The 25025-nt window shown below is 39.8% G+C and overlaps 2 protein-coding genes across 8 annotated transcripts in view; both read left to right on the forward strand.

Annotated features, from left to right (window-relative positions):
• SOGA3 (SOGA family member 3) overlaps window positions 1-1451 on the forward strand; it is a 31660-nt gene extending 30209 nt beyond the window's left edge. The window contains exon 6 of the mRNA XM_051613830.1: window positions 1185-1451. Coding sequence (XP_051469790.1) covers window positions 1185-1295 — 111 coding nt within the window. The 3' untranslated portion in view covers window positions 1296-1451. The remainder of the gene's footprint in view (window positions 1-1184) is intronic.
• KIAA0408 (KIAA0408 ortholog) lies at window positions 1426-24264 on the forward strand. Of its 7 annotated transcripts, XM_051613026.1 has the most exons (7): window positions 1484-1523; window positions 9264-9370; window positions 13378-13619; window positions 16296-16637; window positions 16978-17057; window positions 18314-19664; window positions 21347-24264. In XM_051613026.1, exons 3-7 carry the CDS (start codon window positions 13485-13487, stop codon window positions 21518-21520), a joined length of 2082 nt encoding a protein of 693 aa, XP_051468986.1. In that variant the 5' UTR covers window positions 1484-1523; window positions 9264-9370; window positions 13378-13484; the 3' UTR covers window positions 21521-24264. The 7 variants fall into 7 exon arrangements, with proteins under 7 accessions (XP_051468989.1, XP_051468983.1, XP_051468986.1 ...); XM_051613029.1 differs by lacking the exon at window positions 9264-9370 and having other exon boundaries at window positions 1426-1523; window positions 13421-13619; XM_051613023.1 differs by lacking the exon at window positions 9264-9370 and having other exon boundaries at window positions 1476-1523; window positions 13476-13619.
• Window positions 24265-25025: the final 761 nt, after the last annotated feature.

Genomic DNA, 25025 nt, shown 5'->3' on the forward strand with positions numbered 1-25025 from the left:
ATAAAAATTCTTTCTTCTAGACAGTAGACAAAAATCGCTGTTTCTTAAATGATTTTAAATCCTCACTTGGCCGTATGAAACCTTGTTTGTGAACAGTGAGTAATTTTGGTCTCCTGAAAATTAAAAGAATTGTGCTCTATGAGGTGAAAGATTTCACTCCTTTCTGGCTTTGCAGCTGCATTTGCCAGAGTTGTGCCTTCATCACCAGTAAAGGCAGTGCAGGCAGCATTTCTGACACATAATGAACATGATTGTTTTCTTAGCAGTTGGGTTCCTGATAAATTAATAAAAAGAAAAGCTTATAAATTTTAATCAGGAGGAAACATTAGCTTTCCAAAATTATAGAGAATATGACAAACCACAGAGAAAAATAAACCATGCAAATCTATTTATAGAGTCACAGAGCCACATGGTATTGTGGATATTGGAATTACTGATATATGTTGTCAAAGGCCTAGGGTCACTGCTTGCATGCAGCAATGACTAGCATCTTTTCCATAGTTCATTTTTATGCAGAATGGTTCCAGAAAGGTTTTGGAGAGCAAATTTCTCTTTGACTCAACATTTTTTGCCATGAGAAATTAAAATTAGCTACCCTTATCTTATCATGCAACCCCATCGTTGGCAAATCTTGTTGCTTGTGGTATTAGCCAATGTTTTAGCAAGTCTCTTGCCATGTTAATTTACTTTGTGCTGTTCTGATAGTTTACAGTCAAAGCAGTTGCAAGGTGAAGCTGAAAGCTATTATTTCTTATTCCTATGCTGACTAATTAGTTTTTTGTTTCCTTGTATCAGAAAGTCACAGACGCAGTGAGTTTAAAGCTAATCAATTACTATACATGTATTGCATGAAATCAAACAGAAATTACATTCAGCATGCTCACTTTCTGATCCAGCAATAGCTCTGAGCTTGTAGAACTCCCATTAGCTTAAAGGCAGAGCACTGCATGGGCTTATACAGATTTAAAGCAAAGTAATTAGTGTTTTCTCTAAAAAAATAACAGCAATTATTAAATTGGACATTTCAGGGCATGACGATGCAGAACTCCTTCTGAAGTCAATGGGAGATGGGCACTTGGTTCCTCCACAAGCATAATCTGATTCACTATTTTTTTGTGTGTGAACTTTGGACTTGCTATTCCATTAATGGACTGTTCTCTCTGTCTTTGTATTTACTTTCCCAGATGTTCCAGCCTATCATTTTACTTATTCTCATCCTTGTATTATTTTCATCCCTTTCATACACAACAATATTTAAACTTGTCTTCCTTTTTACACTGTTTTTTGTACTGTAAGCCATTCATCATTTACTGTTCATTGTAGTATTATTTTCAGTTTGTTTATTTTGTCCGTCCTCCAAGATAAGAAGTGCAAGAGACATAGATTCTGTAATAGCCACTGCTGTAAAAACACTGAAGACTACATCTTTGCCAAAAGCAAAACAAAACAAAAAAAAAACTGCAAAAAAACATACCAAAAAGTCTCCCAGTTGAACAGGAAACCCACTCACCATGGTGTTCCAGGTAAGCAAACAGAAAATGGTATTTTTCACTTTATCTGGTTTTATCGTTTTTGAATAAAAATTTCCGGAGTGACTGGAACCCATTTAATATTCATTAATTTGCATCAAATCAGAAGCAAACCAGAAATATGTAGAGTGGTTGTGAGTAGTCTGTTCCTTTTGTCTTCCCACTCCCAGGAAAAGAATTTGTATTCTGGCCACATAGGAGTAGTAAAACCACATCTGATACGTATTCTGCAATTGTATGTCACAGCTTGTATATATTTTGCATGATTATGGTGATCATGTTTTTCAGCACTCTATTATGTGTATTAGACACCATGGAGGGAACAAAATCAGAATGGTCAGTGTATAGAGCACTGAATGTGGAAATGTGGCAAGGAGCTGAATCCCTTGAGAATGAGATGCACAAGGAGGAGGCACCAGAGTAGGTGAGGAGTCTGCTGAAAGATGTAGGTTGGCTGCATTTCTCTGTGCTCTGGAAAAATGGCCATGCTACAGGCTGACTTGAACTGAAGAGAGTAATGCTGATCACCTTGTTTGATGTCAAATACCTTTTCCCAACAACCTAGATTATCAGGTAACATTTTGCAGTCTGTAGTCACCAGGGCTCTGGATTCTCTCTCCACATTTCAAAATAAGTTGTGAATGAACATGGTAACTCTTGTCTTGCTGAGTGACCCCCAACTAACCATGCCGTTGGTAGTGAATGACCATAGGTAAGGGAAGCTTGTGGACACAGGTTTGCACCAATAATTACTAAATATTTCTTTATTGCCTACAAGAGGCTGCACTGAGAGAGCAGATGACTCATGATCTTTCTATCACACTGAACACAGACAGGACAAAGAGCACATCTCCCACTGTGAAATGCTCATCTGAAATGCCTAACAGAACTTAGTTTTCTGTTTTATTCAACCTGTGTTGAAACCACTGAGTCCCACAAATGTGAAATCTCCAAAGGTGACCATTTACAAGTAAGAGTATTAATAATTATTTTGTGTGTGTGTGCAGATGCCATGATAAAAAAATCTAGTAATAAATACTTTTAATAAATAAAGCAGTTGCTTTTAAAGCTGGCAGTTAGGATTCCCTCTGATTTATCATGCTGGCACTCTGTTCACTTAACCCACTCCCCAGTGAGAACAGTTCATCTCCATTCCTGGGTTGTGCTCTGCTACCTGAAATTGTAGAGAGACACCATTTCTAGGGAAACCCCTCAGAGGAAAGCAGAGGTTGGGCAATAAAATTTATAAGAATGAAAAAAATAGTGAACTCACAATATTCAGTATTAAACAAAGCTGTTTTTCACCTTGTTTGTGTACCTCTCCTTCAGCCTACTCTGCAGATGTAGTAACCTTGATCAGTTAAATAATTTAATCTTGTTTTAGTGCAAATAGTTATTCACAGAATCACAGAATGGTTGAGGTTGGAAGGGAACTCGAAAGATCATCTAGTTCAACCCCCCTGCCAGTGCAGGATCACCTAAAGTAGGTCATGCAGGAATGTGTCCAGGCAAGTGTTGAATGTCTTCAGAGAAGGAGACTCCACAACCTCTCTGGGCAGCCTGTTCCAGTGCTCTGTCACTCTCACAGTGAAAAAGTCTTTCCTTATGTTTACATGAAACCTCCTATGCCCCAGCCTGCACCTGTTGCCACTTGTCCTATCACTGGACATCACACTATCCAAGTTAGATAAGGTGAGGGCGTGGACTGTGAAAAGGAAGAACTCCCCACTGTAGGAGAAGAGCAGGTTTGTGACCATCTGAAGAACCTGAAGGTGCACAAGTATCTGGGACCTGATGGGATTCATCCATGGCTCCTGAAGGATCTGGCTGACTAAGTTGCAAAGCCTCTGTCCATCATATTTCAAAAGTCTTGGCAGTCTGGAGAAATTCCCGGTGACTGGAAAAGGAGAAACGTAACTCCCATTTTCAAGAAGGGAGAAAAGGAAGACCTCTGTGCCCGGCAAGATCATAGACCAGATCCTCCTAAAGGCTCTGCTACGGCACGTAGAAAACAAAGAGGTGATTGGTGACAGCCAACATGGCTTCACTGAGGGCAAATCCTGCCTGACTAATTTGGTGACCTTCTACAGTGGGGTCAAAGGAAGAGCAGCCAACATAATCTACCTGGACCTGTGCAAAGCCTGAGGCATTGTCCCACATGATATCTTGGTATCAAATCTGGAATAGTACAGATTTGATGGATGGACCACTTGCTGGGTAGGGAGCTGGCTGGATGCTCGCAGTCAAAAAAGTGATGATCAATGGCTTCATGTCCAGATTGAGATCTGTGATGAGTGGTCGTTCCCCAAGGGTCAGTACTTGGACCAGTGCTATTTATAATTTTGTCAGTGACATGGACAGTGACACTGAGTGCACTTTCAGCAAGCTTGCTGATGTTGCCGAAGTGTCTGCTGAGGTCAACACGCTGGAGGGAAGGGATGCCATCATAAGCAACTTTGACAGGCTTGAGAAGTGGGCTCCTGCAAACTACATGAAGTTCAGCCAGGCCAAATGCAAGGTCCTGCACCTGGGTCAGGGCAATCCCAAGCACCAAAACAGGCTGGGTGGAGAATGGATAGAAAACAGCCCAGAGGAGAAGGACTTGGGGGTGATGGTGGCTGAGAATTTCAACATGAGCTGGCAATGTGAGCTTGCAGCCCAGAAAGCCAACCATGTCCTGGGCTGCATCAAAAGAAGTGTGGCCAGCAGGTCAAAGGAGAGGATTTTCCCCCTTTACTCTGCTCTTGTGAGACCCTACCTGAAGTACTGTGTCCAGTTCTGGAGCCCCCAACATAAGAAGGACATGGAGCTCATGGAGGAAGTCCTACGAGGGCAGGCTGAGAGAGTTGGGGCTGTTCAGCCTGGAGAAGGCTCCAGGGAGACCTCGTAGCAACCTTCCTGAAGGGGGCCTACAGGAAAGCTGGGGAGGGGCTTTTTACAAGAGCTTGTACTGAGAAGACACGAGGTAATGGATCAAAATTGGAAGAGGGGAGATCCAAGCTAGACATTAAGAGGGAATTTCTTTGTGTGAGGATGGTGAGACACTGGAACAGGTGCCCAGGGAAGTTGTGGAAGCCCCATCCCTGGAAGTGTTCAAGGCCAGGTTGGATGTGGCTTTGAGCAACCAGATCTAGTGGGAGCTGTCCCTGCCCATGCAGGGAGTTTGGAACTAGGTGATCTTTAAGGTCCCTTCCAACTCAAACCATTCTCTGATTCTATGATATGTATCATACAATATGAATTGCATGATAACCTTTGCACAGGACTGACAATTATAACCCCATTGATAACTCTGAGTGTTTTTTCTTGCATATAGCTGGAGCTTTCCTCATCCTAATTCTGTCAGGCATCAACAAAGGAAATAAAAGCTGAGACCCTTTGGGACATTCAGGGAGCTATTGCACAAGCTGCAATCTCAAATTAAAGCATACTGAGGCATAGAAAACCATTTTAGAATTTCCCCACAGTCTTTGAATTTGTGATGAGCAAGGAGAATGGTGGGAACCCCTGCAAAGGAGAAATGAGAGGTGATTTTCATGTCCTTCTGCATTCAGTTTGAAGGGACTGATTTGAGCTGCTTATCTGTTTCACCTCAGATATTACAGAGAAATTCACAGCCCTCCATCTTTTGCTATTTTAAAAGCTACTGAGAAAGCTAATAAAATCAGTATGGACATCTATCCATAGCCAGAAGATAGCATCTAGCCAAAGAAATAAGTGTTCTGTGTCTTGGTAAGTTGAAATAAGGGGATCACACAAGGAAATGCAATTATACTTGCCAAGAAAGGATACAGGTTCTTCCCACTCAGTTACTCACCTGCTGGGTAAAGTCCACCTCACAGGTGAGTGAGTAAATGCAGCTGAAGACAGCCACAGCCTTTAGCAGGAGTGCCTGGGAGTTGGGCAGGGCAGAGCCAGGCAGAATACTGCTAGTTCCTTAGATTCTGTCTGCTGCATAGTATCTCATTCTGAAGATCCATAGTAAGAAGAGTAAGATTTTGCTTTTATATGGCAACAAGCTGGATACCCCAGGTTACCTATCAGTTCAAATCTCAGTTATACCAGTAGTAGATTCACAGTTCCCATTTTGGAATGTCCTGGTGAAATATTAAAATACTTGCAAAAATATAATTGAGTTTGAACTCTATGATTGCCTTAATTTTACATTTCCCTGAAAGATAAAAATTCTGTTTCCTATGTTACCAGGGAATTCATTCCATATTCTTTCAGAATGGCAGAGATCTTGCATCATCTATAGATCTAATTCTGACATTTTTACACTTGTGTAAATTGGTGGTAGCACCAATGACTTTTTATGTCATCTAGAAAAGAGTAGCTTTTTTTCCTTTAATGCAAACAGATTTAATTAAATTAAATTTGTTTCATATTTAGAGTCATCTCTGCCATGAAAAAATACCTCTACAAATATTATCTTTACTGTTACTGAAATACCCCCATGATACTAGAACGATCATCTTCTCCAGGATCAGAGATATTTATTTCAGCTGAAAATATTCATGCCTAAATCTCGTCAGAGACAGAGTAAGTGTCTGCTGACACATGTCACCAATGCTTCAGAATCGAAACTAGAAGAGAGCAGGTGCTATAGTACAGAAATATGCCTGGCAGTTGGAAACTAGAAAATTGCCAAAACCATGGCTGTCTAAATATGTGTTATAAAAGGAGATGAACTGCACATGAACTTTGGGAGTTGTTTACAAAAACAAGCAGAGCTTTAGGATATTAGATGCCCTTCCCCTTAGTCACCCCAGCATTTGATAGGTGAGTAGGAGACTTCTAAAGGCATCAGTATCGGGGACGTAATTCCCATTGGCTTACATTTTTGTCTCCGATTTAATGCCAGGGGAAGTGATATTCAACTCAACTTTTGCCATTACACATGCAGTTGCCTCTGGGGAAAATTACAGTGGCTCTATTTAAAGTAAACATCTAAAATATCTGCCACTGATTTCCAATGTAACCTTGGAGAAGTGACATGACATAATGCTTTGTTGGCTCTGTTTCTCCACTCAGTTATATACTCATGCAGAAGTGCACAGTAGTAAGAGGAGACAGAATTTGTATTCCCTTCTGCCATTTCCTGATTTATGTATTCACTCCTGAGATGTATTTGCCAGGGTTATCAAGGTGTAGAGAAGCAGCATAATTTAGGTATCTGATCTTGTGTTCTTCCTTCTTGTTACATGGACACAACAAAAGCTAGGACAGCAGAACTGAAGATGCTCTGAAGTGATACTGAGTGCAGACTATTAACCAGAATACACACTACCTTGGAATCAGATTATAGCCCATGCTGAAACTCATGCTCCTTTTTCTTCAGTCTTGCGTGATGAAATCAAGCAGAGGGCTTCTTCAGCATTTTTGCTGAGGTGATGACTTTTGACACAAGCAGAACTGACACCAGGTATGGACAAAGTACATTTTGCCTGTGCCAGAAACCAGAAGACCAAGTCTGCTGCTTTGTCAGCTGTAGTTGCAGGAGGGACAGTCTCTGTTGAATAACGTTTTTCCTATGAAAGCAGAAGTCACTACTGCTACATTTAAGGGTGTCAGGAGCAATGACAGCTGGGCTTTAGCACTTGCTTCATGTTTCTTTTGTCCCAATTTTGCTCTGCCTTTCCTATATTAGCATGAGTTTAATGTGGCCCTTCGACTTACGAGTAGGGTGCATCTCTTGTCTCCTGATGAGCCCCTCAGTCTCACACATTTCTAATTCCTCACACTGACAGAAATGTTGGATTTTGGCTGAGTGAAAGCTGAAGCCTGGAATTTTGTCAATTGTTTTCTTTAATTTTACTGTTTTACTTCAAAGAGTTCATGTAACAAGACAAGAGACATTGAACTAGCCATATTAAATACACAGGAATAACAGCCTATGCTGCTGGATAGGAGTAAAAAAATATTTCTTCAGAGTCTGTCTTCATTTGCAGTGCTGCAGCTGTGCTGGCTTCAGTGAGGAGGCAGCACTGTGGCACCCAGCCTCCAGCTGTGGGCTCAGTTCTGCTCCAAGGCACTCAGGCTTCTCTCCCAGCCATGTCAGCTGATGTGCTGGGACATAACCTCACAAAAGAAAGTCACAGTGTTGCTTTACAAACAGGGAATTTTTTAATCCTCTGAGTTCAGAGGCTGAGGAGTTTTTTTGGGAGTGTTCAGTCATGTAGCTGGGCATCTTTCTTCACTTTTTAGATAATCTTTGAAATTTTCATGAGTAGCCCAAGTCCCATTATTCATGTTACATGGGAGCAGAATAAGCACCCAAGTTATGTATTCACTAAGACTTAGAGCTAGACCATATAAGGAGAAAAAATGTGTTTTCCCTGAAACCTGCTTTAGTATTTACTATAAAATGCACCCAGAGCTAAAAATCTCTATGCTGTGCATGGATTTTATCACAGATAAAAACTTATTGTTGTCCAGAGGAGTGTGCTGACTAAGCAAAGGATGTGTGTGAATCCTAATATGTCCTTTGTCACACTGATCCTCTTGTCATCAGCTGCTCTGCCTACAAAAATATACATCATTCCTGTTCCCTGAAATACGAATTTTCTGACTCTGGGTGGTCCATAGACAGGTCCAAGTACAAGTAAACAGCAGGGAAGTGGTGTGTATGGGAAGTTTTTGCCCAGGGGTCTCTCTCAGTGTGCCGAATGAAAGCAATTTGACATGTAGTGCAACAGGAGAGATACTCTGGTGGGCAGGGATGCAAGGAGCAAGCTGAGCTCCTCGTGCCTGCAGCTCAGCAGGGGGAGCAGCTAAATTTCACTATGCTGCCTGCAGGGTCTCCCATGGACTTTCACTTGCTGTATAATTTTTGTCACTTACGTTCCCTTCCCTCACCCCCTGCAGACAGTTGCTGAGGGCAACTGTATCAGTGCTTTAAATCCAGATTGAGGGGGTTTGGGGTCTTCCTTTCTAGTCTTATGCCAGGGATGAGTTTCCCTGAGAAAGGGAGATTCTCCATCCAACTTCAAACATTTTGCTTTGCTGAGACATGAAGTATCTTAACAGACTGGAGCATCTGATCCAGAAACCTTATAAAGTAGCAGGAATATTTGGGTATATCCCAAAGAAACCATTATCACCATTCCCAGAATGCAAGACAGTAGGATTACACACTGCCCAATAATTCTGCACTTCATAAGCGATGGCATATTTAGAATACAGAAGAAGAATTTTGGGAGGACTGGTTTGCTTTTAGCACTTCAAGATAGCTGCTAACCAACAAAACTGCTGCTTTAAGCAAACTCCCTTTACAAAGCAGTTTATGAGGATCAAGTTGCAAAGCTCAAAATGATCGTATAAAAAATATAACCCTTAAAACTGGGTCTGGAAGGCAGTGAAGAATCTTCTTTTCCAGCATGGACACTAATAAGAGAAACCTAAAATTGCCTATTGTCATAGCTTTACTATTAACACTAGCTGCTTTGGCAAGCTTTAAAGTCTGGACTGCACTATAAAGCCTAAAAATGTCCTGGTCTTGGAGTTGTTTACACAAAATATAAGGAGATATAAAATTACAGAGCCTGGGGGTTGGAAGAGATGGCTTTAAACCATCCTCCGTGCACTGACGTCACGTGGAAGCCAGCTGCTGGGATGATGCTGAACGGAACTGTTTTTCAGTTTGGAAAAGTTGCGGAGTTATTCAAAGAGAGTTGCAAATGCTGCCCCAGTTGAAAGGTTGTGTCTTGCTCAGCCTTCTTATTTCTTTTAAAGATCAAGATACACAGAACTGGATCATGACTAGCTATGCATTTCATTGCTTTCACTGCTGTTTAGAAATGGACTGAAAAACTTCTAAAGGATTTCTTATTCCATGAAAGGTATGGCTATGGTTTATTTTAAATCAGTGTTTTTGAACAGTTAACATTTAAAAAAAAAAAAAAAAGGAAAGCAAATTCCTAATGTGGCAAACATCTCTCTTTATTTGTATGTAATCTAGTGTTAATTTATGTTATATATGGTCTTTATTCTTAGAGAAAGACTGCCTTAGTTCAGTCAGTTTCTTCAGAGCAGGCACAAATATCAACAGAGCAGAGATGACAGGTAGCATTATGAGCACTTGGCTTTCTTTCTTTCTTTCTTTCTTTCTTTCTTTCTTTCTTTCTTTCTTTCTTTCTTTCTTTCTTTCTTTCTTTCTTTCTTTCTTTCTTTCTTTCTTTCTTTCTCTCTCTCTTTCTCTCTTTCTCTCTCCCTTTCTCTCTTTTTCTCTCTCTTTCTCTCTTTCTCTTTCTTTCTCTTTCTTCTCTCTTTCTCTTTTCTCTCTCTCACTCAGCTGTATTTTCTTGTTATGTATAAAGTGCACAGTATTGTGACACATGACACACTTTTATAATTAAACAAATATATACAATTTTGTTACTGATCCAAAATACAGCACTTAGTTGGAAATATATTTTCTTTTTTTTTCTCCATAAAATCAAGGAAAGATTTGTGTGTCTGAATGGTTGTGAACATTCAATCTAATTAATCTTTCTTGACAATGTCTCAGCTGATGTAACTGCAGATTATTTTCAGAATTGGTAGAGGTTGGTTGCAAACTATTTTGCATTTTTAATATGTGGATAGAAAGGACATGAGTGACACGGGGTAATAATAACATTATATCAAATATTAGCTTATAAACATTTTTTTTGCTTGAGAGGAGGGAGGGCTAAAGGAAAAGATAAGGGAAAATGCAGCTGATATAGACAAAATTGATTATTTGCTTGAATTTGATTTCTGTAATGAGCTTCTGACCTTGTCTGGGACATGCAGAAAGTGCCAATACTGCAAGAAAACAGATATTGTTCCATGCAGCAAATTATAATGTGGCATTTTACATCTCTTTGGGTTGCTTAAGCTTAAGCCACATGAAATACCCATGAGGACATGTTGGTGCTCTATACACACAGAGGGTGTACTACTAGGACTACAAATTGGATTTTTTTGCTGGTAGAGAAAAACACAAGCAAGCCCCATCACCCCCCCTCAAAAAAAAAAAATAATAAAAAGGGGGTCATGGAAATAGAAGTTAAAATTCTCAGGGGAATTTATCCACTGTACAACAGCAACAAAACTGTGTAGTCATCCAGCTGCTACTATCAATAAACATGAGTTTTCTTAGAATTTGTGTCAAGAGGAAATCAGATAAACATAAGAAGCCATACAAACTTGTCTGTGGATGTTAGAGCTACAAGTGACTATCTGTAACTTCTGTAACTAACCTCTTCCAAGGCTTGATTTTTTGATGGTCTCCAAGCTATTTTTATAATCAGAGTCCCATAGGAAACAACTTGGGAATTGTAAAGATAAGTACAAACATGGCAATAGGAGTTTCCAGCACTAAGAAACCACCAGAGGCTTTTTCAATACTATATGTATGCTTGAAAGGAATAGGTATTATATTTCTATTTTCTATATGTGCAAAAAAAATATTACGTATTACTGGTTTGCTTTCTAGTAATATGCTGCTGATTGATGCATGATCATTATTACTAATAGTGTACTAGCAAAATCACCATTAATGCAAGTTGTAGACAGATTATGCCTGCCTGTCTTATTCATGATTTTACAGCTTCTAGTCTTATTTTTTTATTTCTTTCTCACATGTATTTGGAGGATTCTAGTGGAGCAGAGAGTTGACTCTTGTTTATTTCTCAGAGATCTCTTGAAAGGTTATAAAGACAGAAATGTAGCAAATAAAAAAATAGGCAAAAAAAGTAAATGACTGTACTAAAAATTAGGAAAGTGAGAAAGTATTGGCATGGTTTTAAAGTTCATTAGCAATAGATGTCTAGATTGCAACAGATCTTAAATTGAGTGGAATTTTTTTGTAAGTTACTTTTAGTCAACACTTACTGAAGTCTGGCACAAAGCTGAAACGTTGGCCTGGAGAGGTACAGTTCCTACAGCCTGGCTGCCTTCCTGAAGAAGCCATGAGCAAACCAGTGCTTGACTTTAATTGTGAGAATGCTGTGCTGCCTTTCAGCAGCTCATAGCTTCAGGGAGTTTAAATCTGTTTATAGAGTTAAGGGACAGATTGCCATTTCAGACCTGCAAGGCAGGTGTGAATCAAATTTGGAAAGACTTAGCTCTAATACCATGTTACATGGTGACATGGGTACACCATTGACAAACAGGCTGACAGAGATGTCTGAAGAATAAGCAGCTTCTTCTCTAAGCCCTCAGTCCAAAATTGCTTGGGATCAATGGTTTTGCAAACCCCGAGTTAAGACTGGGCCCATGATGGCTGTCACTTGAGAGATCTTGTAGCAGGACTTCCGAGACAGAGATACCTGAATAACACATTGGGCTTCAGCTGAGCTCTGCTGCTTACTTGTTCATGAAGGAAGCTGACTCCAAGTTTGGCATCAGCATCCCAGCCAGCTGAAATAACGCAGACGCTGGTAAGCAGTGATTGCACAGTAGCCACAGCTGAATCAACAGGACTTGTCCAATAAAATACAGGATGGGAAAGGACTTTGTGTGAAGCTCAAGAATGAATTTTCACTATATCGAAGAAAACATGGGTGATAAAATGGGTGGTTCCTGTGAGTTGACAATCATGGACCATCAGGGAAATGAAGAAATTCCAGGAAGGTAACCTGGGTTTACGCTTAGATGACTCTCTGACAATTCATTTGCCTGCCCATAAGCTCAGTTTCTAACAGGAGACCAAAGCAATGCAGAGGCATTTCGTCACTAGAATTAGGTTCTCTGTCCACCTAGGTAACACAACAGCTAGCTTTGAGAGCCAAAGCTAACAAACTCAAGTGTCAGTGTGTGTGTACCAGCCATTATACCAGAGGAGAAATTGTAAGTGGACAAATGAGTGTTACTGCGGCCTTGCTGGCACAGGAAATGTGCTGATGGTAGTGAAGTTTCTATTATAAAGACTAAGAAAGCAGGAGAAACACCAGGCGCATAAAATCTGCAACTGCTTTGCTCCAAAATCAGATCAGCAGATCCAAAATATTTCCCTTCAAATATATGTATTTAGTGGTTCAAATTAAAAAGTTTTTGTCCACAGGCACAAAGATGCTAAAGACTTCTGAAGGGGAAGGAGAAACAGAAACACAAATTTGTTAAATATTATGTGCAAGGTTTTGAACTAAGTTTTAGTTACTCCTGTTAAAGAGTAGTTTCTGGTTTTCCCTGTGCTGGTCTTGGAACTAACATGCATAGATTTAGATTTGTAAATCCACAATACTCTTTATAGTGACCTATAGTCCTTTGTATAGTAAAATGATGGTTACTACTTTATATTTATGTTTGCTACCTGTTGTTACCTTGCCTCTCCTGTTTTCCTTCATGTATTCTAAACCATTCATATAACCATGAGAATTTTCTGCATTATCAAGTGTACAGTCTTCAGTCGCCAAAAGAATGTCACAGCCTTTGTTGTGCTACGTGCATATATGAAAGGACTGTGCGAGCAAACATGATACCTTTACACTTGCAGTTGTCTTTTGAACAAACGTAAAAATAGCTTTCAACCTCAAGGGCACACACTGAAGGATCCCAAGGTCCTGAAGTGCCATTCAATATCAAGCAGACTCAGATTTCATTGAAAACAGGTTTATGGTGTATATTAATGGTAAAGATGTAAAGTGGCCATGGTACAGGGCCCAATGTGGTAGATGTTCCTGAATTCCATTACATGCATGTCCCTCCTCACCTTTCCAGATTGGGCCTCTCTACCCTTGAATTTGTGTCCTAGAGCATTTAGTCCCTCCATATCACAGTCACTCTCCAGATACATAGCATGCAATTGTGTGATGCTGTTTCCTGCAAGCACATTTCAGTTAATTATTTTGGGGGTTTATTTGGTGTTTTTTTTCTCTGAAAGCTCAAATCCATCACAAGTAAGACTTATTCTGAAAAACTTCCAGGAAACATTCAGGGAAGAAAGAAAAAAAGCAGAGCTATCTTCTTACTGTTACACAGACTGTAACCATGGACCTGCGTAAACAACTGGAGAATACTGAGGTGAACTGGAATAAAGAGAAGATGGAATTGCTGGAGAGATTTGACAATGAAAGGAAAGAATGGGAATGTCAATGGAAGGTCATGCAGAAGAAAATAGAAGAGGTACTTTTAAACAAAACTCTGAACACTAACATTTTCACTTGGATATTATCAGTGACTAGGGGCTGATTCAATATTGTTTGGGTTTTTTCTGTATTAGATCCTATTTCTTACCTGTCACTGGAATTTTCTAATAGCTGATGGTAGGATGCAAAGCCTGGGGTTAAGCAGTATTTGCAACTGCTCATTTAATGAATATTCACAAATACAAAGCAGGAGGTTTAAGTGTCACTTTGTGGGAAGTTTGCTATGATATTGTTAGCTGTATATACTACCAGTTTTGCTGATTATGAGCCACACTGCTCATTTTATGCATGTCCTTTTCAAACATAGATATTCTGAACAACTGCATATATGGGGTTTAGGAAAATACCCATTTAGTAACAAAAAATCTAGGTATCCTAACTCTCTGCTAAAAAGGAATTCCATGGCACAAGTGTGCTGGGGAAAAGGTAATACTAAAAAGAACATAATACATTGAATGCTGCATGGTGCAGAATGACTCTGGCTAGAACCTGCTCCATTTATGGATGGCTTTTATTAGAGAAAATGGCTACAGTAAAGAGCATGGAAGTCCTAACACCACTAGTGTTTACACACAGAAACAAACACTCTGCCATTTCTAACACATCTCCTTCCAAAAATAGTTTAGGTAATTATTTATTATTCTTTTATCCCCGAATTGTGACTGCAGCAGAACCCTCTGGTGTTCTAATAAATTGAATCTACCTTGGCAACATACAGAAGCAAATTTTTCACTACTGAGCTTTCCACATTTTTCATTTTAATATACTCACGGAGTAGTTTTGCTTGGTCTCTGCCAACACCATCCTGTGGCTGAGCAACACAGGAATGTGTGGCAGAGATTGCTCACATGAAAGTATAAGAAGGAAAATTATCAAAGCCAAATGAATTGCAGCCATACACCCTCCACTGAACCAGCATAACTCCGTAACGTCAGCTCTCTTATATTTTACTTGCAGTTCTGGCAGACTTCGGTATCATAGCCTTATTATGAAAGCCACATTTTGTATTTTGTGTTAAGACATTTCTGTGCTCTCTTGCCTAATTTTGTCACCAAGGCAAGAGTGCTACAAAAGTTAGTAATGCAGTCTGTGTGTGAAGTTGTATTTCAGTTAGTTAGGTGTATGAGCTGTTTTGGAATGACAGTAATGTGTTGTGAAAAGATATTCTGCCTGTTAGCAGTCCTGACAACGGCAGCAAAGACCATGTTTATATTATTTTTTTTATTAGCATATGCATTAAGAAGGTCTAAAAAATAAAGAACGGAAAGAGAATGAAGCAAATTGCTGGGTACTGCAGGACCAGACAAAACTGCAGATGATACCCCAGGGTTATCCATAAACTTGGGTCCCTTCTTAAGCTGTGTCTGTAGCTGCTCTTGATTTCAGTTGTCTGACATTTCTTCACCAACATGGCTGGAGAAAAGGGGAGGTACTTTTTAAATGCCAGTGTCTGTAGAGGGATTTCCTCATTAAAACTTGTGCTAACTTACCATCTTGTATTTTTATTTGATAATTTTCTTTAGCTCACCAAAACCCAACAATTCTTGGAATCCTCCAGGAAGACCTGTGTGGTTTAAGGGATTATATATTTTATTTAAAAGGCAGTAGCCTTCCTCCTTACTGCTACACTGAGTCCTTTTGAGGCTCTCATTTCTTGGAAATTACAAAGTTCCACCCTCAGGTTCCCTGAGCAGCTGAGCTTTGGGAGTGAAATCTGAAGGCCCAGGATGAGTCCAAAGGTGAACTCTCTGAATGTGAGAATACTTCTAATCCACAGCACTACCCATGAAACGGCCACATGTTCTTCATGCTGGTATTCCTTTTCACTGTCCTTCCAAAAGTTGTTGTGTTGGCCTCATGCACTGAGACAGCAGGGAGATGGCTGTTCAGGTGTGCCTGCTCTGTGCTTGCTTCCTAAGAGCAAGTTAAGAATGAATATTTAAAAAGAGCCGTGGGATTCTTGCCACTGGAAATGATACTGTAAGCAGAAGAGTTTTTTATGATGTTGCTATTTTTTCTAATTAGTATTTTATCACTGCTCCCTAGTTTGGAATTAATACCTTTCAATTTACTAATGAAGCCACTGGTTCTCAGCAGATAGCATGAAAGAAGAGACTGTCAGCACACTGCCAAATAATACCTTTCTGCAGTACTGATTTATCACTGCAGTCAGAGGGAAGAATTTCACTTGTCTGAGAGGCGGAAGAGTCTGCTCTAGTGCCAATGGCACTGTATATGATGAGGCTTCACTTCCCCCCTTAAACTAATATACATTAGCTGGCGGTAACATAGCCAGAGTCCGCTCCCTCCCTCACATCTGATACTACCTGGAAGACGACCAGTCTCTGGCTCAAGGCAGGGCCATTGACCTCATGAGATCTCTTCCAATCCCATCCTGTTGGTGGAAGCCATACATTAAAACCATGGCAAAACATTTGTGAATGGTTACAGCCCTTTCCTCATCCTGTGACAAAAATGGTCTGTGAACTATCACACTGTGTGGCTCAACACTTTTCTACTGACATACATTTAAAATCTTTCTACTTGGTACTACTGAGTGTAGCATTTTTCAAAACAGAAGATGACTGTGTTCTTTAACCATAAAGTTTATCACAGTACCATGATTTAATAGAAGGTTCTGTTGTTTTTTCAGCTTTACCAGGAGGTAAAACTTAGAAGGGAGAGCAATATGAACATCCATGATAGTAAGGTGTTTCAGAACAAGATGCTGCAGCTGTCCATGCATTCCCCTACTTCAGAAGAGAGGAACACAGTGGAGCTGAACTGTCAACACAGTGTGGCAAATGACAAGATGGAAAAAGGGAGTTTGCTCAATAAAACAGGACACGAATGTAGAGAAACGAGAGCCAAGAACAGAAACAATACTATGTTGATGGACAATCTGGCCTTTGAGAACCATGAGGAACCTGAAGACAGCTTCAGCATCAACACTTCCAAGAAAAATGCCAAGAATTATATTGGAGATCTCAACGTAGTAAGTAAAGTATAAGCATGTTTCAGTTTACAAGGGTGAGGAAAATACTGAGGGCTTTGGCTTGTCAGGTTAACTTAAAGAACTGATCTCCCAGATTTTAGCTTTCCAGCAAGGCACTGTCTCTACTTCCTCCTCAGTTTGCTATTAACATGTGTCTTCTCACTGTTAAATATGTTAACAGCATGCTCTTCACCTCTGTTTTTAACCTGCAAGCATTTTTATATCTTGTGCTGCTTTCCTCTGCTGTGAATCTTAAATGCAAATCACTACAAGTTTCGAAATAATTCTGGAGATACCACTTAAAAGGCTTATGTTAAATATTTTTTTTATATTTATAAAGGCTCTTAAAGAACTTGCCAGAGTCAGTGAAGAATTATGCAGCTATCAAGAGGAAATTCGAAAGAAGTCCAACCACAGAAGGTAAAAACATATTTGAACTCTTTATATTAGAGGAAGAAAATTAATAATGGGACTGTGCTCCTCTTCACTTTGAAGGGGGTGTTGCTGTTGAATGTATTAGGAGTTGGGCAGTTCTTCTCTTCCTAGTGTTTCAGTGCTCTGCATAAGGCACTCAAAGGAAATATACTGATATATGATACAGGGGCATATTTTACTATCAAAATGGAGTTTACCTGTAGAACCTACAAAATGAAATTAATATTTATATGAGATGAAATTGTACTTGTTTAGTACAATGGGTTTGTTAGACTGGAAGATTTCTTACATGAAGCCCAGATCTGGCCTTAACTGTGAGGGATGTGTCAGGGACTGACAATCCAAGAGTGCAAAGAAGGCAAGAGAAGGAAGAACAGCCATACATTTGTAATAATGAAAAGATGGTAAGCCAGACCCTGAAAGGCATGGCAAATGAATGCTCCACCATCTGTTAAAAAATTCAGTGATGTTCACTGTCTCCTTTATCAAGCAAAACACCAGTCTTCCTCTTGTGTTGTGCAGAAATTCTCAGGTGAGACTGAATGTGTGGTATGACAGGGTGCACATCAGAAAAGAGACTGAGAAAAGCTGTGTCTCAGCTATGGTGAGACCCTAAGGAAGTCTGCATCTTTGGGACCTCTTCTCAGGTGCTCCTGAAGAACAGAGGGACTTCTTGCACCCCCCCATGCAATCAGTTGGCTGTTACTAATTTGTGATTGTAGCTAAGTTAGTGTTTGTCTGTTTAAAGCAAATAGATTCACAGCTGATGCATAGTTCCTAAATCCGGACTGAGCAAGATGGTTTTTGAACAGATCTCAAAAGACTCATTTGTACTGTCATGTGTAATGTTAGGAAACCTACTAAAGGGATGCATCAAGTCCTAAAGCCTATTTCATTCAGTTCACAATCAGGTAGACTCACTGGAGTCATTAGAACTCACAAGATCCCACTGTCCTTATGCTAGGATAGGTAAGAAAACAAGCAATCATCTATAAAATCTCAGACAAATAATTTTAGTGGCAAGGGAAAGAAATGCAAAGTTCCCTTTGTTGAACTTTCTTCAGAATCTTCATGTATGTCTCAAATACGTTGAGTATATCAGCTCCAGCAAAACAGCTCCCAAATCTTTTTAAGCAGCCAGTGTTAAAATATCTGCTCATGGGGATAATGAATCCTTGCTGAGGTCCACTGAGGACAGCCCTTACAGCTCATCCCTGAAACACCTTTCATTTTATTTCCAGAATGAAGTCACTTCCTTTCCTGGGGGAATTTGAAGAAACAAAAAACACAGTTATTCTGCCTGAGATGAACCATGTGTCCAGCAATGAAGCACAGACTTCAGTTGCTTTTGAAACAGAGGAACACAATAATAGGAAGAATCTGATGAGTCCCACCAAGGATTTGAAGGACATGTCTTATGGTAGTCTTACTGGTGGCAGAGGAACAGACTTCAGACCTTGGCAAAAGAAAGAAGCTCCACCAGTTCCTCCCCGGAGCACTTCTCGGCACCTAACAAACTCACTTTCTGCAGTTGTGCAGCTTTCTGAAGCACCAGTAAGAGATCCAGGCATCCAAAGTAGGAGTGGAAATACACTGATAAATCCTTCCTCTATAAACCAGAAGGAAACTGCAATGGCCTGTGCAAATGGAGGGCAGCCTGTAAAAGCTCCTGTGATAGTGACTGCTGCAATACCTGTGACCAAAAATGAGTGCAATGTACAAACAAGCTTCTGCCACAACACGTGGGCGTATGATGTGAGCAAACTTGGAAAAGACAACAAGAGTGAACCTTTCCCGCTGTCAGCCCAGAAGAGTTGTTCAGATGGAAACATGGCCCAAAGTAACAAGATGCACCAGAACCAAAATCCCAAGTCTCACAGCATCCCTTATTACAGTAATGACTTTTATGCCCCAACTACCCTGCAGAGTGATCTTAGAGATTTTAGGTATACTTTGGGAAAGACCCAAAGAAATGAAACTTTAGCAGCAAAGATTGATGAGTTTAACAGGACTGTGTTTCACACAGATAAACATAACAATGCTTTGCAGGAAAACCAGGTGCCTAGAACAGCAACAGAAGATCCCAAACCGTGCAGCTCACTGTGTGACTCTGCTATTAACAGGCCAGAAACTGTAAATACATCTTGTGTTTCACATCCCAAATTCTCTGCAGTGAAGGAACAAGAAACCAGCAACCCCAGCAAAGCTGCCAGGATGGCAGGGCAACAAAAGCAAACAAATGGACTTCCAAATACTAGTGGTTATAGGCACATGCTTCACGAGCATGACTGGAGACCAAGTAATTTATCCGGTCGCCCGCGTTCAGCTGACTCAAGGTCGAACTATGGTGTTGTTGAGAAGCTTTTGAAAAACTATGAACAATCAACAGCGACTTCTCCATGTAATGCAAAATGCTGCAAAGATAAGTGGACACAGGCAAATTCTGAATTCACCGATGGGAGTTGTGAGACACTGAGTCAGTATTTAGAAATGCTCCAGATTGAGCAAGGAAAGCAAGAATTTCCAAGGAATTCGGCCAGGCATATTGGGCAGCAACTCAAGCAAGGAAAAGAGAGACAGAAGTTACCAGAGGTAAGGTTCATGAGAATGACAAGAACAAAATCATACAGTTTCACACCGAGCTTCAGATTCTAAAATTAAGCAGACTAATGTGATAATGTAAATAATTATGTAAAGACAGACACTTTAGACTGTAATCTGGATGAATCAGGAGTATTTCCTCTGAAGATAACAGTTATGGGAGGACAGAAGCATGTAAGTAAGAATGACCAGTAGAGATGACATGTGCCAGATTCTGATCTCTGCTGCTGTTGTGTATTAACGGCAGTGCAGTTATTAAAGAATTGAACTAGTGAGAACTGCAATCAGTTTTTAACTCCTTCCTTTCTTTAGCTGACAAGTTAGTTCATAAGCCTTCCCAAAAGGCTTAAATACACTTGGCCTTGTCAAAATCCTAGAGGGCTTAGATAGCATTCTTCAGCATTCTTCAAGCTGTTTTGTTCAGGATTTCCTTGGAACTGCCTAAGAAATTAGTATTGTAGCTCCATAAAGTTTACACTAATGAAGTGTCCTCCCCTTACTCATGTGTCAGTTCCATGCTTCTCCTATATATTCAAGCAGAGGCTCACAGAAACAGAGGAGTATGGCATGACTAATTTATATTTGGCTGAATTTTATTTGCAGAAGTTTAGAAGTACTGCCTTTGCCAACATACTTTCTTAATGAAAAGAGAAAGAGATGGTTTTGAAAATACACTATAAATTGCAGGTTCTGTAAAAGGCCACAAAGAAAGCAAAATCATTTTTCCTGAAGAGCTCCTTGGCCAATGAACACAACGAGATATGCCCCTTAATGTAATAAAGAGAAAGAAAACGTGTTTGGAGCTGAGCAATTTAAATGGATTCAGACTGTCAGCTGGTCTGCTTTAAACTGTCACAAATTCAGACTTCAGTGGAGCTATGTGGAATTAAACAGCTGAGAATTCAAGCATGCAGATTTTCTTCCGCATGTCTCTCTGACAGCCTTGCTGTGATGCAATATCTTGCTTAGCAGACACATCTTTACTTCAGCACAGAAAAAGAAATAAACAGGAAGCTTCTGATTTCTTTTTTTTGTCCAATGAAATTTTGATAGGAAAACAAAATGGCGTGTATGTAGGGATGAAGTACTGATTAGATGTTAATTATTTCAAATAAATATCACTGTAGCTACGATCAAAGCCTGTTGGTTTTCCTGTGTATATAAGGCTCTGCAGGTAGGCATGACACTGCATGAATACATAACCATCCTGAATTAGTTACCAAGTGTAAACAGCTTCACAGTGCACTAATGGAAACAAAGGTCCCAGCAAGATGTGAATGCTGAAATAGGATATATCAAAAAATACCTGAAAATGTTCCAGTCATATAAGATGGTATTCTGAGTTCTGCATTTAGAACAATATACATTGTTCATTGGCCAAGAAACTTCCAAAAAATGAAAAAAATAAGAAGTGAATGTCAGTTTTGTCTCTCACTGACAGTTTATACTTTTCCTTGTGTCTGACACTTGTCTCCAAATATTTTAAACTGCAACTGATGTGAGAATCCCAACACATAGATATAGATGTTCTTTTGCATTCTGCGCATTACTGAGCTCCTTTTAATAGCTTCAGACCACCTGTTCTGAGGTCACCCCAAGTGTCTTGCTGCATTCCCACTGCATTCCACAAAAGCCATAACTTGTTAAAGCAAGGAATTGCCTTTGTGTTCTAGATATCTGTGCCAGCTAAATGTTCAAGTGGGAAGGGTTTCTCCCGGCCTGCACGGCCAGCAAATCGACGCTTACCTTCCAGATGGGCATCCAGATCACCATCAGCACCGCCCACTGTGAGAAGAACAGCGTACAACTGCTCTGTCTCTTTTCGGTCAGAGACCTCAGTAGTCTGAACCCAGAGCTGGGTTGGATGGTGTTGTGAAAGCTCTACACCTCATCATAACTGTGTTCGGTATGTGTTATAGTGACCAGTTCTACACTGTTGTATCTTGTCCAAGAGTGACCCCCATCACATGCCGGACAAAGCATTTTGAATCTTAGGTCATCATCACCATGGTCTTCAGTGTTTTTATTGAGACAAAGCAACTATACCCCGGGTTTTCTCTGTTTGTTTGTTTGGTTTTTTTTATAATAGCTCACAAGGGATTTCTTTTGAATGGCATCTTCCTTAGTTTGCCAATCAGTTTTGAGTTGAAAAAATGTACAGTGCTGTATATTCTGACTCTTTGCAAGCAGCAGGACTTAAAGCTGTATGCATGATCATGTGTTTATAGGTGCATGTGTTGGACTAGGAAGTATACAGGTCTGTATTTAGAAGAGGCAAACTGTGCTAGTGTTGACAATGAAATTACAACCTATATGCCTACATATATATACTTTGTGTTTATTTCAAAAAGTTTGAAATATACAGTCCTGATGACATTTATATTTTGTATATCTTTTACATAGGTTCACAGGTGTAGTATTTAATGTACAAAAACTAAATATGCATTTTTGTGACTGATTGCAGAGATAATGCCTTGCACAATATGTATCTGAAGCAGACTAGCTCGACTGATTTGTCAGTCATGCTTCATGGCATCCTCGTTCAGTTTCCTAACCTTTATGATGCTAGGTCAAAATGCCCAAACTTATTTTTTCTGAATTAAAATATTATATGATTTGTAATACGTTAGCCTTTTTCAGCACCAGGTACATTCCTCAAATGTTCCAGTCGCTTTAAAAAGCTTAAATGTGCCATTATATATATAGCATACTGTAAACACTTTGGTAGTTTCAACCAGTGTAACATACGATTTATGAAGGGAAGAAAAGGCTGTATATGCTCAATTCTGTAAAACTTATTTTTCCTTCTAGCATTATACTTTGAGGTTTAGCAAAGTGAGATAACAATGGACTTGTTTACTTTCACTCAAGGCAAGAGAACAAGGACTGTTGTTGTTCCCAGCACTGCAGCCACACTCCTTTTTTACTCTTCCAGACCAGAGTGCCTGAGCCACTTGCTAATTTACTGCTCCTGGACTGACTCGTGGCAGTCGGTTATGATGTTTACTTGCACTCTGGCAACAAGCTGCATCTAGTGTGGAAATACTGCACTGAGGTATGATCACAATGGTGCCCGAAATCCTAGACACATGGCATTGGAAGTATGTGTTTGCCATCACTTGACTCAGTATTGTGGGCCATCTGAATGACGTGCACAGAGCCTGGCTTGTTCCTTCCCATAGTGTGAAAGAAATATGGATGCTACTGAGACTCTTGCTGAACTTTCAGGAAGACAGTGCCCTTCATCCTGGAATTTTTGCACCCTTTTCTAGGCTGTTCCTGGATGCATAGTGGGCTAATGATGACAAATGTCACATTTAAACAACACGTCTAGGTTAAAAGGAGTAAAGAGGCACTTCTTCAACATCAGCCTGCTCTTGTCTTGCAACTTTTCTTCTTCTGGAGACACATAGCGTGTTCAAAGGAATTTCAAAAATCATCCCAGAATCCCTTAATGTGCATATCTTCCTATGTGAACGTAAAAAGGATTTCAGAGAGAGTGTAGGCTTTTGTCCTCGTTCATTGTATGTGTGGCAATATAGGGAAAATGAGTTGTGCTTAATTTGATAGTGATCTATTGTCCTACTCCAGTCATGTTGAGAATCCACACATTGTTCCTTCCTTTTAAAGCCTCACTCTTCTGTTCTCTACACAACTTTGGTTTTACAGAGAGAAAACGGGAGGCCATGTGTCCTGAGCAATGGCAGTGTCAGTACAGGCGTGCCAGTATTGGCACAGGCAGGCATTAGAGCCAGAAATCCCACCTTACTGTGGCTGCCTGCATGGCAAAATCATACTCAGATTAATTTGCCCAATGTAGACTTCTGGTCATTTCTAGGTGTGAGTGGTGGTGAAAGCCAACAACAATATATGAAGGCTTCAAACAGATCAACAGTTCTTCAACATTTACTCAGATGTTATTGTGAAGTTATTAATGGTATCACTGGAAAAGATACAAGAACAGACATTCTTACAGAAGATCTTGAGGAAAATTGATAACAATTTGGAAAGAGACAAAAATCTGTGTGCTTGAGTGAAAAAACAAGAGCACTACAAATTTTCTGGTTTGCCCTAATTTACAGATTGCACTTCACTAACTTCTTTAGAACTAAAAAAATTAGAGATGATTGATAAGGGATTTGGAACATGGCTTAAGATTCTAGCTAACTGTGGAAATTAGCAAACCAAAACGCCTTGCAAATTGACCTTTCAAATGCCTGTATAGCTGAGCAGCTTTAAATGCCTAAGGCTGAGGAAAGGGTAATATGAGAGAACTGTAAAAAAATAGTTCTTAATTTCAGTCAGTGTCAACTGCAATAAAACTTCTTTAAATTACCTTCATGATAAATTTAAGCAGTTTTGTTACAAAAGATGGTGGTGCATTTTTGTTTGAAGCATTTTAACTGTGAAAGTGTTTCCCTAGATTAGTCCGTGAAGATCTTTTAGTTCCCTTCAGTTTCTTTGATCGCCTTTGACATATATCATGTTGTTGAATAAGAGAGAAAGGATCAAATACCTACAACATTCCCTGATGTATGTAATTTTAACAAACAGAAGGTTTTGAAATAAACTAATAGGTCAAGGACAAGTCCATTTTGTCAAGATTTTCTGTGTTCGTCTAATTAAAGACAGTGGTTCTGATGCCCAAAAGTATCAAAACTGGCGATTTTGATCTGTAGGTAGCTAGTTGCATGCAACAATTCTATAAAATGCCCAATGACACTATTTATAAGTCCTCTTCCATTGCACCTGTAACAGGGCCAATGCCCTGTGATTAATTTTTTAGTTCCCAGAACTCTGATTACTGGAGCACAGTAATGGCTTTATTACACTTATTTCTATAGGGTGAAGAGCTCTGTCAGACTTTCAGGTTCCCTCAAGTTACCTCTGACAAGGAAATATAGTTACCTTGGAAGATCTGGAGCAAGAGGCTGTCTATGCACACACACACAACCCACATGCAAGAACCACAAATGATTGGAGTATAACCTGACCTTTGTATTAATTATTAATTATTAGTGTCAGCTATGGAAGCGGTGAGTTTTGTAAGGCAGTTTTTAAAATAAGTTGTTAATACTATTTCTCAATATGCTGTCTGAAGTCTTAATGCAGCTACAGGTTCTGCTTCCTTGTGCTCTGAACAAGTCTAAGACTCTCTTTTTTGCATGTTTATGGCCTTTAGTACTAAAATAAAAGCAGCAGGGAGTTTTCAAAATCTTTGCACACAGGGAATCAGCTGCCCCTTGAAATGGGATGTCACTAGGAATCAGCTGACTGGTAACAGAAAGCATCATTCTCCCCCATGATGGGCGATGGATCCATAATCTTTCCCTGAGACCTTTTTAGGGAGAA

Source organism: Apus apus, chromosome 3, assembly GCF_020740795.1.
Source record: "Apus apus isolate bApuApu2 chromosome 3, bApuApu2.pri.cur, whole genome shotgun sequence".
In the NCBI taxonomy this organism is placed as follows: Eukaryota; Metazoa; Chordata; class Aves; order Apodiformes; family Apodidae; genus Apus; species Apus apus.

Excerpts from the sequence above, each read along its gene's own strand:
- KIAA0408 (XM_051613023.1), top strand. Across the intron at positions 17,058-18,313 it reads AAGAAGTCCAACCACAGAAG|AATGAAGTCACTTCCTTTCC; the intron begins GTAAAAACATAT and ends TTTTATTTCCAG. Across the intron at positions 19,665-21,346 it reads AGAGACAGAAGTTACCAGAG|ATATCTGTGCCAGCTAAATG; the intron begins GTAAGGTTCATG and ends TTTGTGTTCTAG.